This window comes from Pipra filicauda, unplaced genomic scaffold, assembly GCF_003945595.2.
Source record: "Pipra filicauda isolate LSUMZ 115617 unplaced genomic scaffold, ASM394559v2 scaffold154_size2910363_pilon, whole genome shotgun sequence".
In the NCBI taxonomy this organism is placed as follows: domain Eukaryota; kingdom Metazoa; phylum Chordata; class Aves; order Passeriformes; family Pipridae; genus Pipra; species Pipra filicauda.
The window spans coordinates 2,052,807-2,068,956 of NW_024104040.1; the positions used below are offsets into that span (position 1 = coordinate 2,052,807).

General features: G+C 35.1%; 1 protein-coding gene across 1 annotated transcript in view; it reads right to left on the bottom strand.

The window, feature by feature from the left end:
- Positions 1–16,150, bottom strand: part of RYR2 (ryanodine receptor 2) — a 390,151-nt gene that overhangs the window by 140,889 nt on the left and 233,112 nt on the right. The window contains exons 24-27 of the mRNA XM_039379059.1: positions 14,978–15,137; positions 5,119–5,266; positions 3,398–3,606; positions 1,353–1,527 (exon numbers count right to left, since the gene is read on the bottom strand). Coding sequence (XP_039234993.1) covers positions 1,353–1,527; positions 3,398–3,606; positions 5,119–5,266; positions 14,978–15,137 — 692 coding nt within the window. The remainder of the gene's footprint in view (positions 1–1,352; positions 1,528–3,397; positions 3,607–5,118; positions 5,267–14,977; positions 15,138–16,150) is intronic.

Sequence of the window (16,150 nt, forward strand, 5' to 3'; positions counted from 1 at the left end):
ACAATAAGCCAATTCACAAAGCCCTTTCCCTCATCATGTTATCGCTGTATCTAAGGAAATCTGAAGTAACAGGCACAAGTCTAGAAAATTGATGGCAATTATGTAATTTTAAAGGAAATTAAAATATTTCTAATTCCTAAGGCATGCCAAAAGAAGGAAAAAAATTCTCCCAAAGCACTCCTGAAAGTAAAATACTCTGAAATCCAGATGAAATTAAAGTGGTTAAAATTCAAAGAGGGAATTGCCTAATTAATAGGTATGAGATTCATACTTCCCCTGGGAATAGGAATGAGTAACCAAACAGTATCATTTGCAGCTCTTACTATTCAAAAAAATTTAACTTTATCTCTCAGCTACAGCTGTATTGTTTAAAATATGTATAATATATATGGCAGAATATATGTACCTGCAAAAAATAAAAGGGAAAGATAAAAGCTTAAAATATTCTTTTACGCTATGATATTTCAAAAGTTTTAGGCAGTGAACTAAATTAATGTAATTTCTTACCCTTTTCTCTATCTATTTGCACACAAGTATATAATTAAATTTATAAACAAAAATGCTTCTCTGGTATAGAATCAATCTGGCACCCGACACACCCTCACAATCATTGCCATCTTTGGCAAAGCCATAAGCTATGGCTTTATAACAAACTAACACCTGCTTGTGGACTCTCAAACCTGCACCAAGAAACCTACAGCAACACACAAAGTTCAATCTGCTGCTTTAGAATTAAGCAAAAAATGTTGAAGGCTAGCTTTGTATCACTTGACTTTACCCTGGATCAGGTGTCATTTCTCCTCCCAGTGCTAAAACAAAACCTTAAAGATGACTTAAACTTCCTATCACGGTTTCCCACTAATTGGACAGAAATTTGGTAACATTTAAGTACTTCATCTAGATAAAATCTGATGTCCCTACCCACAGCAGGGCGGGTGGACTAGAGGATCTTCAAACGTCCCTTTCAAACCAAACCATTCTATGATGCATTCTATGATTCTGTTATATCATACAGTGACCTGCTGCAGTGAGGATGAAATATATAAGGTCATGAATCTGACATTCCAGACACATCCCTGTAAAACAGTGAAAAGGTCTCATGACAAAAGATGGTCACAAAGGTCACCACGGAAAAAAAGTCTTGCCTCATCCTCACACCCAGTAAACTTCCTTTCCAAAGGCTTAATACTAATCAAATAGAGAAAAGGACAAGGGGTAGTTCCTGGGATGGGAGGGGGCAAGGGAGGGCAGATGAGGGAATAAGAAACACACCACAAGAAACACATTAAAGCAAAGTCAGAGCAAAAATTGGGCAACAGGAAGTTAACAGCAGGATATATTACAGTACTTACCGTCACCAACCTCAAAGTCCTTGAACGCAAGTTCTGAACCTGAGTCATCAAGCAGGATTTCACCATTTAAGGTGAACATCATAGTGTGCTCATTCATGTCAACCATGCATCCAACAACATCTCCTGCCAACCAAGAGCGGCCAAAATGCTCATTACCTTGGTGCCACCGCTGTGCCTGAAAAGAATTAAAAGAATAATAGTGACAATGTGGGTGTTCCTCTCGTCTTTAGTGGTAGAACTAATAATTAACCTTCTCAATTAAGATGGTGCTGAAATGAACACAGAATATAATTCCAAAACAATGTCTTTGAGTTCTCCAAGTTGAGTCTGAAAATGGAAATCCAACAATTAACTTCATGCAAGCACCCCTCATATCAGCATTGTAAAACATTGCTAAGAGAGCTGACAGGGGAAATGGCTATTTCAACATTTTACTAACAAGTAAGAGCATTGCTTATTTTTCTGCAGTTTCATGGAAGACTTATAATTAAAATAATATTATATCTATTACAATGTTACATAGCTGCTTCACAAACCTTTTTTAAGAAATTGCTTTTATTTATTTCAGTAACCTATAAATGCATTACTTGCAAACAAACTTTATTCTTTCCTCGAGTATAATTCTAAAAATGTGGTGTGCAAAATAAATTAATCTTAGATTAATGCATAGCAGATTTTGGAAGGAATAGAATTGCCTGTGGATGAGACAAGCACTGAGTTTCTGACAGATTCCAGAGTAGCTGAGGGCATGATTAATGATACCTATGACTGCAAAGGCTTTGGATGGAGCCTTGGATTGGAGTTCAAATACATTAAAAAGTATTGCAACAAGCATAAAACAAAAAAAAAACCCTGTTAATAACAAATAGGTTTTCTATTTATATATTCCATCGCAAGCAGATTTTTATCATCTGTATTCATCCTGAAAATCATACAAAACAAATGAACTTTTCTGGGCATCCTGAAGATCAAAATTTTTTCTCCAAGCAAGAAAAGAACCCATTAAAATCAAAGACAACAAAATAGTTCTGTGGATTGAGACCTAAAGATCAAAACCTAAGATTAAGAAGGCAAACTACAACACAGCTATTCCAGTAAATATACAGGATTTGAATAGTTTATTTAAGCCAGTCAGATATTTTACAAAAACAACTTTTCAGTTCTCTTTTCAAGGCATTTTCTCATGCAACACAAGAGTGGAAAAAATAAATTCCCACCACATAAATAAAATACATCTTGAGAGCTTTATCTAACTGGGAACAGCCAGGAATACTGTTGATTTCTGTTACATATTATAATAGTAATAAAGTCAATTAATTTCAATACCAGATACAAGAAATACTTTGACAATAGCCTTAATAATAATTAAGGTTTCGATAGCAGTTGCACTTGGCTTCATACTAAAAGTTTTTCTGAGTCATTTAACCTATTCTGATGACAATCAGTAACATATAAAAGTTTGTTTTCCTATATATTTTTACTACTTGATTTCAATCTGCCATTGTTTCATGCAGAGTTAAATTTGAGCAAAATTTACTGGTTCTATGATACTTCAGTGAAGTTGTAAGGATTTCTATAAAAAACTAGCTATATTCTTTGGAACTCTTACATTTCGAGAAAAAATTCGTATCAAAGTTTCCCTCAAACACTAACTGTTAATCATCTTAACCATATTTATTCCCTAATGGCACTTCTTATCAAGAGAACAACAGAGTAAAACTTTAAAGAAATGATTCATAGCTAATTACAGCTCTGCCAGTATTTTGAATTTAAGTCACTTTGATTTTCAATTCTTTATATATACTGTACAAATACTGTGAAACTGTGAAAAAAAATTATAGAAATGTCAAATCCTGTTAATTAATTTTTCAGGTGACACTGATCCTCCTTATTCCATCTAGGCCCTCAAAGACAGAGAGAAATAATTTCATAAAACAAAAGTGAAAGATGAGAAGGCAATTAAGTTGAGGCAATGATACATGGAATTAGATGCAAAAATTAAAAGTTTTGCAACCACTTATTATTGCAGATAAACACATACAAACCTTAAAGCCATCAAAAACAAAAGCTTCTTCATCTGAGCCAAGCTCCTGATCTGGCAGACAACCTGGCCTGGTCCAACCAACTCTCATGTCTCCTGCAGTAACCGCCTCAAACTCAAAGTACCACTTTCCAGCCTTCACTGCATAAGTCTTTTCTGTGCGGAAGATCCTGAACTTTTCCATTATCCCACTGCACATGTCCAGTCTCACTGCTGTAAGGTTTAAAAAGATAAAAATAAGTAAAAAAAACCCCAACCAATACAGAAAGTACTGTGTTAAACTACTGACAAAAATTAAGACAGTGAAAGGAAAAGGTAAAGGAACACCTTTAAGCATAGGCATGTAAAGAAGAATGTGCTTGCAGAACAGCCACATGGAGAAAGTGTCCTTTCCCATTCTGGGGAATCAGCACGCTTAAGTACCTCTGTGAAATAACCCTGCACTTGTAAATTCACCGGGGGGCGGGTAGGGAAGAGAACTTAGGAATCTGAGTGCAGCTACAAATCACATGACTCAGGAATCACTCTGATTCTTTTTCTCAGATTAGGAAAAAGAATACGAAAGGCAAGGATCTCTTTCCACAAATTTGCAATGTATTAAATCCTGTGCGACCTCTGAAAGGTCAGCATTCCAGTCTATGATACTTCAGATACTCTTTTTCTTGAATTTGTTTTAAGACCAAATGTGTCTGCACCTACCTGCACCTTTTTATTAGACCATGCTAAGAACCTCTCGCTTTCTCTTCTGTTTTCTCAGCCACATCAAGGTCCACATTTCCAATATCGTCTAGAATAGCCTATAAAATCATATCCCTCAGAATTTATTATCACTTCTGATGCCACTATGCCTGACCTGGGTGAGGCTCATTGTTTCCTGTAAGCAACTCTGAACTCTCCGCCACATAATTCTTTATCCATAAAATTTTCTCTTTGATAGTTGACAAAATTAAAAACATTTTTGAAGACCCTCAGTACCTCAACTATGTAGCACCACAAAGCATGATAACTGAGAATTTGTTTTCTTTTTAAATTCTAAGTAACATAATGCTATCCAGATTCTAAGTAATCCCAAAAATACAGCTGCTGTGGGAAACCAGTAAGGAATAATAATAAAGCATAAAACCTGACACTAGAGAGCTTTGTAAAATTAAGTTTAAATAAAAATTAATGATTGGAGATGCAGAACACCACTAGAGGGCCCTAAATCCTTTAATAACTGTATGGATATTTGCTGATGAAAGAAGATCCCTATCACGTTTTATGCATCTCAAAAACTTGAGAGACTTATAAACTGCAAAATCTAACTCCTCAAAATGAGTATAAAAATCTTCTGATGAATGCAGTTCCAGTCTTTGCTCAAGAAAGATCAGTTTGTGGGACACTGTTCTGCAGTTCCTTTCCTCTGGCAATTTTGCAACAGCACTGATCACATCTTTCAGATTCAAGTATTGGCATTTGTGTTCTTTGCATTTAATTAGTAACTCCATTCAAAGAACCAGATCAATGATCTCTGCATTGTAAGGAAAAATTAGCATTTTTTAGCAGTTTATTCCCAAGGAAATTAAAATCTAAGGGAAATACAAACAACAGAAAATGAAGAAAAGCACCTTTTAGATTTGGAGACACCTGTTCAAAATGTTTTATTGAACCAACAAATTCAATAGTGGAGTGAAATATTCTAATCCCTTTTGGTTTTGAGAAGAAAAAAACGCCAAAATTAATTACCATGGTCTTGATCAGGAGCTTCCAGATTGTAACCGTAACCTAGAAGGGTGCGAACTGCTTCCCGAAGACTGTCTTTGTTTGACTTCTTTGTTCGATCATCCAAAAGAGCATATGGTACAAGGCGAGGGTTTCTTCTATTCTTCACATCCTGCATACAGTATGAAAAATCAATTCAATTTCAGAAATTGCATTTTTGTCTTAAAGACAAGATTATGCTAGTATAGCAGTATAAAAATTACTATTTATACCAACTGAAACATGGAACTGCAAGTATAGCAAGGATTCAAAGAAGCCAAATAGTCTAGAAAGTAGTAAAACCCACTAAATTCACTAAAAAAGAAAGTAACACACAAATAAACAAAAATGTGTGGCTTATACCTGCTGCTATTTTCTATCAAATTTATTTAATAAAGTAACAATATAAACCACAAAAACAAGGATAGATGTGAAGAGGTTGACAGAAGAGTCAAAGGATTATATTTCGAACACTGTTTATGAAGTAGATACCATAACAATAAGCTAGTACATAACTAAAATTCAGATATTTCTGTACCTCAAATACACAGGTTTGAGGGGTTTTTAATTACAGCACTTAACAAGATACATAAAATGCCCAAATAATAAACATAATTAAAACAAAAGAAAAAATTCTACTAATAAAAATAATAAATACATGCAACGCTAATAAACAATAAAACAGATTAAAAAATCTGTCTTACTATGTCAAATGCTTAAAACATGTATTTTTCCAAAATAAAGAGTCTTGCAAGAATATGGTTGATGTGCCTCGTGTAGAATTTTTGTAACAGATAATTAAACTAACCTCTCCTGCACCTAAAATGAATGTATTGGTAAAGTTTAATCTTCGTATTTTAGGTTTATTGACACAATATTGATAAAGTTTTCCTCTACTGCAAAATTATCTCATTTGAAAGCAGTATTTAACTGAAATATTTATATGAGAAACATAATTTTTAGTGACTAATAGAACTGTTTTCTTGTCTATATTTTCTTCTCACATCCTGTCAGACTTTTTTGGCAGTCAGAGAAACCATGCTAAGAACTCTCCATGTTCTTCCTAACATCTTACTATAAAAAAAATTACAGGCCAGACATACAAAAAAAATATTGCTGTTTGTTGTCTTGAGTACAATACCAATAATACTGAGAGGCTTTTATGATTGGTAAGATTTAATAAGAAGTGCAAATATAGTGCCTATTATTTTAGAAAACAGCACCTACAATGAAAGTATCTTTCTTCTTTTATAGCATTACAGTTCTAGTTTTAGGAATATATGTAGTTTTCATTCTCTCTTTGCAGGCAGAAAAGGAACGGCACATCCATTCTGGCAAACATTTGCAGGCATCTCTAAATGCTTAGATGCAAGGTTATCTGCCTTTTGTCTTGTTATGGTAACCAACTACTAAAAGAGCAGTTATAAACCAGTGTTTGATGAAATCTGGTCCTACAAGTGATCCCTCTAGGAGAAGAAATATGAAGGGACAAACATTACCTATATCCTAAAAAGGCTAACAAAAAGATAAAGATAATGCATTGCTGGGGACACAAATCAAGAACATATCAGCTCTAGTTATATTCAGTGGAAAGGAGAGTGACAAAGCAAACACCAAGACCATTTGAGGGATCTACTTTTCATACTCATTCCAAACACTTAAGTTCATATTCATACCTTTTTCCAGTATTTAATTTGGTAGATGCAGGTAAGGGTTGCATCCAGAATGAAGTAAATGTTGAATTCAATTTTTTAAGGAATTATTATTTGATATAAGAATATTCACAGTAGCATCTGAGATTAAACACTATGGTTTAATTATTTGTCTTGGAAAGGACATAAAAAGAGAACTCATTTCCTCTGAAACACTATCTGTCCCAAAGATATTACCAACTTTTACTGTCTTTAAAAATATATAACGGAAGTTTGGAACAAAAATTCTGTAATTTCTTACCCATAATATACAGTTACACTAATGCATTGGTAGTTGCCATAGCAACCTTTAACAAACATTAACATACAGCAATCAGCTGATAACAATGGATCATAATGAAATATAAGTGCTTTTAAAAATGCCTAAGCACAAAAATGAGAGTGAGGTGAAAAAAAAGCCAAAAGGAATAAAGAAATCTTATGTATTAAACCAACTTGATTCCACAGAATTTTTCCCCCTTGGGTTTAATTTTATTTAATATTGTGACCTTTGTCACCCATTCAAGACTGTGGCTACTTCTTTACATTTGATTGTGAGAAGGGATTTTTCTTTTCATAATTTTGTTCTTCTTTTTCCTATTACATGTCCATCTAAATTTTGACTGTGTTACTTACTGATGAATTAAGAACTGTTATTGTTATACTCATCATAAATTTTTGTACTAATGACCTTCTACATCTCTGTGGTTTAAGTGTAGCTAATCAAGAGAATGATTCTGTACGGTGATTGAGCTTTGCACACTCACAATCAAGTCAACAAGAAAACTGATTAACTAAGAGAGCTAATTTTTATTGAGTATGCTTCCAATTGGTATACAGACTGAATCTTCCTATTAAATACAGAGAAGTTATTGTAGACTGTTAAAAGAAGAAAAACTCAGCAAAAACTTTTAATTTTTTGTCAGTATTTTCCAGATTTGACAGTCTAATGCTTCATCAGAAGACTGTTTTGTACAGAGTTTGTCTGGCAACTACTTGTTCACAGACAAATGGTTTGATCTGGGTCGCACACATGACATTCATGTAATTCTTTTGTTTTGAATTCATATCCTCCCATATCACAGGGAAAAAAAAAAAAAGGAAAAAAGCCTATCCATTTTATTACACAGCTTTGTCTTCATTTGATGTTACAAACATCCATTAATAATTTAGAATTTAATTTACTTTACTTAGGTAAAAGAAAGTATTGCAACCATGAAAAGTTGGAATGCCTGGCAGAATGTGCCCTGATCGTAAGTGGAAGGAACTAATAATATTAAATGATGTAGCGCTGAGCAGGAAAAATCAGTATTACTTTATACAGTGTACACTACAGGTTCTGCTATATACAGCAAGTGATAGACAAATAACTATTACAAATAAGATATACATTTATTTGTATACATTTTAAAAGATTTTAAATAGCCAATAATTGGTCAACAATTGGCACTACCTGAATATAGCTCTTAAAAGTAATAGAAAAGAAATACAGAAAAAAATACCTAAACACACACACCAAAAAATATCACTATGTCTTTTAAAACTTCCATGACAGGTAAAGAACACTGATGCAAAATAATTCCAAGGAAACACACAGGGAGCCAAGAGATACAAACTGCATTTATTCATTCAGTGAGTATGTGACATGTAGGTAACTGGTCCAGTGCACTGGAACTAACAACTGGTCTTGGAACTTGCATAGACAGATATCACTTAACAGCAAGAGTGAAACAAGAGGAATGGCCATACCATCTACAGCATTGTAGAAAACCACAGTGAAATTCTACGAGCAGCTTTAAGAGAAGAGCCTATTAATAGATGCAGTGTGTGTAATAAGGTTGTATTCTTGTCTCAACTCTCTCTGTTTGTGTGTGTGTGTGTGTCTGCTTTTTCTATCGACCAAACCTAACCAATACGATAGATACCTCGCAACAGCACCCCTAGGCAGGCTGAGGAGACCAACTCCCAATCAAATGGTGGTCATATACTTTCTATAAATCTAAAAAAAATTAAGATCCTGACATAAAGACCAAACCATCTTGCATTTAGGCCAAAGAGAAGTGAGATTTGATAATTGCTTGACAGTACTAAATGTTGTGGAACAGGAAGTGCAGAGCATCTTTTTTAAGATGTTCTTCACACAGTGGAACTTTTTATGTTGCTGATTTTTATAAACAATTGTTAAAGCTGTGAGATTTTTGATACTTTTTTTGTCAATATTGATGGCAGAAAGGCACTAAGAGAGTTAATGCTGGTACACCCTGCCCTGCTGAGCCAGGAGAAGGTAATTGCTTAAAAATTAGTGCCACGGTCCAGTAACCACGGTAGTAGCGGATCAAGGTTGGACCTGGTGATCTTGGAGGTCCTTTCCAACCCAGCTGATTCCATGATTCTGTGATTCTATAATATCTGTTCTGCCTGCCTCACTAGAAGAACATTGTAGGAATACTGGTTAATGTCTTGTTCTGTTCTGTTTACTGGACCAAAGTCTCAATACTAGGGAATGGACCACAAGGTAATAAATCAGGTAAACTAGATGTTTTAAGTAAACGGCGGGGGGGGGGGGGGGGCAGAGCCAGGATTTTGCAAGCTTGAGGAATCTAGATCACCTAACAAAGAAAGCTGAAAAATTCACCTGGATGAAGACAAGCACAGCGACCACCAGGGGATGAATGCTCGAGTAGGCGACCACCCTAGTAAAGAATACGCATGTGCCAAGGAAAATTCTGGAAAGTTTCCACCCAGAGACCAGCCTACTTTTTAATATGTATGTTACAAGGTGTAACTGTGTATCTAAAGTGTATAAAATGGCTTGTTTCTGCACTTTCCAGCTGAGCAAGTTTTGTGTGGTGCAAAACACGTTGCTCCCAACATTGCAATAAACTAATACCTTGCTGCTTAAAGATGCAAAGCCTCTGAGCTGTTCTTTCATTCTGAGGTTTTTTGGCATCAATATAAATGGGGTTTCTGATTGTTAGCTTCTTCAGCCACAACACAATGCAACATGAAGAAAAAGCAAGATAACTTTTGACTAAGCATGACAATGTATATAAGCAAAATTTGAAAGAATCTTTGGCTATGATCCCCACAGTGTGGAGACCTAGAAATCACGTATTCAGGAGGAGGGAGGGTGTAGGTAATTTACTGGAAATTATTTTCATTTGCTTTCTGGTCTCTAAACTTGACTCTTTTCTCTCCCTTTCTGTCTTTTCCTTATTTATATGGAAGTTGGGATTCTCCTGTATATATAACACCACAATTTTATGAACATCAACAAATACTGTAAGTGCATGGATAAACTTATGTGAGTTCTGAATATTTTCCATTAGACTTGATGGGAAATATTTGCGAAGATTTAGTCATAAATACATCCTTCTACACTTTCATGCTATTTTTCCATCAGCTTGTTATGAAAAATTCATTAAAAGTAACCAAACAAAACACACAGGTAATCATGATAGGACTTAATGTCAAAATCCATGGCATGTTTAAAGAAAAAAAGCCCTCTCCCATAGCACAAATGCAATTATTTTAATTCACTTACACCAAGGGTATATTGCTCCTTTGCCTGGATCTGGTTTCTGTATATGTCCTTGGTCATCTACCATTTCCCCAGTTCCAAGACCACTAACTTGCAGGTAATCATGTTCTCCCTTAAAGGGACTTGTTTTTCCACTTACCCTTGCTACAGAAAAATTTTTTCCTACTGTTTTGTTCCTTTTGCTCCTTTCACGGAGCAATAATTTACTGCAAGTCTGTACTACTAAAAAATACTTACTTGTTAGTGATCATTGCCATCACAGCTGTCAGGACAGTTCTGGGAACAGGATTTATTAGCTAACTTGTGCTCCCTCTCCTGGCTGGCTGGCTGGCTCTGCAGCAGCAGAACAAAAATACTGTATATAGTCATGCACAAAGAGCAGCTCTTATGTCTTCTTAAGAAAAAATCCTGACAAGCAGTGGCGAATTTAGAAGAAGAAAAAAAATCTGGAAGTAGGAAGGTATTTTCTCCAATACTGTTTAAAGGAAAGAAATGGTTTATACATGAACTACTTGACAGTATCCCTTTAATTTTTTCATTTTATGTAATTCCAAGATGATGAGGCACTCATACGGAACAGACCTACTAGATTATCTAATTCACCCTACAGCCACAGCAGGATTGCTGTTCATAACATATTTCCCAGTGATTAGTTCATCTACTTTCAAACATCTGTAAGCTTCTTTCCCTTAGGAAACTATTTCATAGCTCTGCAAGATCTGTTATAGTATTATACAGCATAACATCATGTCACTTTATTCCAGTACTGTAACATGTCACAGTAATATGATGGGATAAAAAAATGTAGCCTATGAAATAAACCCACTGGAGCCAAGCAGAAGCAAATAGCAGCATGGACAACAGCTACCATATTGCCATATGATATGTATGTCAGCTAAATGAGAAACATCTCTGCACTGCACCCAGAAAGGAGTCTCGTTATTCTGTTCTCTTCTTACAAATTTTAATAAATGGTATTTTCTATCTGCACATTGTAAGCACTCCTAGAACTCAGCTGTCTGTCTTTTCTTGAGAAGATAATTATTTGAGAAGAGAAAATTATGGTATTAAGATGAAATCAACATTGGCACTCAAGAATGACAGCTTCTGCAGGACACACTATTGGTGTCAAAGCTTTCAAGGCCATCATCTACCTGTTTAATCATACATGAGACTAATGTAATTTTTCTGCCAAGAAAAAGGGAGCAAAGTACACTGTTGATCTTGCAGATCTTCCTGAAGGCCACAAATATTTCTGAGCTCTTGTTCACCTCCAACAATCATACTCTATTGAAAGCCTAACTATGACGCTGTTCACTGCACCGCTACAGTTCCCCACCCAGCACACAAAAGTTTTCAGTCAGTTTGGATGAATCAGACACAAAAAAATACTTGGATGTTTAAAGCACAAGCACTCAATACTGCAAAATCCCAACTAAGTGGCTTTCCAATTCCCAATGTGATCAGCTTCATAGGCACTTAAGCTTTTAACTTTTAAATACTCCAGGCTCTTCTCTGCATGCCCATAACAGTCTTTGTCTTCGTAAGGAAGAACGGTACAATATTTATCATATATACCTAAGCCCAATCAAGATTTAGAGCAGAAGCATTTGTCTAAGGCTCTTTCAGAGTCTTTGATCTGGTAGTCAAAGTCAGCACTTGATTCACACTGACTGCTTAAAAAATTTCCAAAAATTTAAGTAGGGAATCCCATTCCAATAATCTTTTTATAAAACAGTTTGTCCTTGGCCACCAAAATGGATTTAGATACCTAACTCCTATTTGTCCAGTCAGATACTTCTGAGGATATGGGGTCAATTTTTAAAAAACTCTTGAAAAATGGGTAATGCACCATTCAGTAATTACAAGACTAAGGGGTTTGAAACTATACCTCTATTTTCCATGAGTTTTCTCACCCTAGACTATAAATTGTAGTAAGTGAGCACAGATTTAATTTTCACGTTGAATTCTGTCATCTAGCAACAAGGGCATTAATTAGGAAGAGAGTCTAGGCAAGGCTAGAGTTTCAAGGCTGCCCCTCAGGACAGTATTTTAAGAGTCACTAGATAAAATACAGAGAGCTGTTCAGTGAGTAGATCACAGAGTCCTCCTTTTTCCTTCCCTGTGAGCTTCAAAATTGCCACTTCACAGGGCCACATTTTAGATTCAGCGGTAAGTTGAGTCTCTTTCCCAAGGCACAGCACTGAGAAACATAAGAGACTTCATCATTCTTCCGACATTATGCTGAAGTGTTTAATTTTAGGTTATATCCCATACTAGATTTGTCTGATCAATGGTTTTTTTTGGGTTTTGTTGGGTTTTATTTAACCAAGTTTGTGGTCTGGAGCAACTCCACTGGCTTTTGGTAACCATAATAAGACTAATGATTTATGACTATCACATCACACCTCTTCAAATGCAGGGCCTTCTACATCAAGAGGCACACCAAAACATATATAAAGACAGTGTATAATAAACGTGTTGTGTAGATGTAAAGGAAAACTTTTTCATTGCCACCCACTCTCAGTCCATTTTTTACTTATCATTCCCAATCCAGTAAAACTCGGAAAAGTCTTTGACATCATTATTTAACTACCTTTCCTACTTAATATCTTGCTAATTCAGAAAACACATAATTTAGCTGCAAATTCACTCCATTAAATGTGGCAAAATTATTTCTGTTTTTTTTCAAAGATACACAGATACACAGGGTAGGTTAGATTGTCCTCAAGAAACTTTATTCACTACACATGAGTCATGGGATTAAATTTTCCCAGTGCTAGTTAGAAATGTAATTAGCTAAGAGATGCATTTGATTCCAGAAACTTCTTAGCTTCATCTTAACCAATAAATTTTGGTGCAAAACTAATTTTAATTTTGGGCTATGTCAAGTTTCTATCAAAGCTGTAACTATTTCCCAACTTTCATTCATTTCAAATCTCCCGATTGGCAAGGCCCTGTATTGAAAATTATTGGCTTCTGGAAGAATAAAAAATATGGGAGGCATAGTGTAAATTATTGAGTGTATTGTTTAATATATCAGAAATATTTCTTTTGAGCATACAGTTTTTCATTCTAGAAATGAATTGTGCACTGCCTCCATAAACACAGGATTGAAACAGTGAGTTCAAAATGAATTAATCTGCTCCCCCTACCTGACAACAGAAAATTATCACTTCCAACCCTTATGATTCATATTCTATCAGAAATGTTAACAGCACTTCAAAGGGCCACCTTCTCTTTCTTAAAGATGCAGCATTATGGGAAAATTTAATCCTGTGTTAAAAGCAGGGGTTTGCACCAACACTGAATTATCTTCAGTGTTTAACTAGCAGGAATATTACATACATTTCAGTCTCCAAACACAAGACTTGGCTCACTCTCTGCCTAGATCCAAGTACAGAACACATATTTCCTAAACAGTTTATAAAGTAACACAATGAAAGCTTTATAGTAAGATACTATAGAGGATGATGTTAAAATACATATAAGCAGTATCTATTTTGTCACATAAATGTACTTTGTCAGTACATGGTGAAGTGAAATTAAGTGTCTATCTTAATATATATAAAACCAGATTAATTTATTTTTTTATACAAAAGCTTTACAAATATAACTAGTTTTGGTCGTGTAGAAAAACAAAATACGACACGAGCGGCACTGAAATGCATAACTCAAATTTTTGCCAAAAACAAAACCACTGTTTGTAGACAGAAAAGGGTATGTACCTACAAAACAACTGCTTGACATTTTTGCAAAAATAGTGAGCTTTTATGCTCAGTGCAAAACCATGAAAAGTCTTTTTTTTTTCCCAAGCCATGAATTTGCCTAAATTTTCACTGTGATATGCTACCACACATTTATTAATGGAAGTGAAGAAATCTTTCTGTATATAAAATTCACAGTCACAAAAAGAATAGAAAATAAGACTCTTAAGGGAAAACTGATGTATTAACTGTCTTGAAAAATGCTAAATTAGGTTCATTGAATATCAAATTGACTTTTTGGGTTTTTTTTTTTAAAGAAACCAAAGAACCTGAGTTTTACTTTTAACAATCTATCCACGCTTCTTTCTTACACCACTCCCTTGTAACACATTGTGATACCTACCACATAATATTTCTATTCACTGAAACAAAACAACTAAAGTAGGACTGAGACTTTGAGACTCACTTAACTATTCTCAGTTAAACATGGCCTCTGCCAAAAATATTAGCAAAATTACTAGAAGTTTACATGCTGATTTTCCTGGATAAACAAAATTATTCAATTCCAAGGACTGCAAACCTTTAAATGATTACCCTAGTGAAAGTCAATGTTTACATTTCCTAATACACTAGAGCACATTAGCTTCCTGCATGTAATTTTCTCACTCCGAAATCTAGAGAGCATACAAGAACATACCACCAAGCTTTTTTAATACTGCTTTTAAAAGAGTCTCATATTGCTAGAAGATTTAGCAGTATTTCTTCAAGTATGTATTTGTGTTTTCTTTGACTGACATACATTCATTAGCTGTTTCTTCCTGATTGTGTATCCGCATTATTTCCATTTTACTGTGAAATATGTCAATAGATAAGTGCTTTTTCAAGTGTCTGAAGTCAGCACTTACCTGCTGGATACCATATGTCCACCCCTGCCTTATACGGTCCCTTGCCCACACATTGTGAGCATTCTCTGCTAGTTTATCCACCATAGCTTCTTGAGAGGGGGTCAGTTTGATAAAACTCAAATCCATAGGTGCCGGCTTATATCCACTTAACAACTGATAGCTGTTGAAAAAGAACAGAACTTGCAGTTACTTTTCAGTAAGAAAAAAAAAAAGAAACCACAAAGGAAATAAATATAACATCTGTAACATCTACACAACATATCTACATAAATATGATATACATCTTTGAAAATAAAGAATAATAATTCACTGACGTGCATCTTGATGGGATGAAGTAACTGGTAATGAAAGTTACCCAAAATGGTCTGAACTAAAAATGTTTTCAAAGTGTTTTAGTACTTCCACATATTCAAAATAGTAGATTAAGATGTTGCTTATCAAATGCTTATATTAACACTATTGTTGTTACCTCTGAGCAGTTCACAATACTTATTAAAATTTATCTATTTCCTACTGAAGCAAGAAAATATATTCTTCCTATTACACATAGGGATGTGAGAGACAGAGCAGGTCAAATGGTTTATTCAAGATCACTTATGAAGTCCATCCAATAAAAGTATGTCTTTATAATACTTCATACCTTAACTATCATTCAAACCATAAGAACACATGTTTAAAGCATGAGTTAAGAAAAGAAACGCACTTTCTCACTTTTTTTAGCACTCCTAGGGATGCTACTTTTATGAACTTGTTCCCACCCAATTAGTTACAGAAATCTCCTACTTTACTTATGACCAAATCTTCTTCAATAAAGGACGTAAAGGATATGGTGACAGATGCAGCACAACAGGACTTAATAAATTTGCAACAAAAACCTATGACACTATACAGCACCACCGTGGTGGTGGACGTGACCTCCCTTAGCTCAGGTGATGAGGGAACACACAGGGGAAGAGGAGCAGGAAGAGAAAAGTGTTTGGGGAAAACAGACAAGTGCTGTACTGGGTAACATTTGTGCCCAGGCACTGGTGGGGGGAGGACGCAGATCATATGCATATACAAGTACAGTTCCATTATTTCAACTGTGTTCAAATTCCCAAATTCTTCATTCCCAACCTGGGGGGGGGGGATGCAATGGTGCTAAGGAAGAGGCCAGGGCACCTTGGCTGAGCC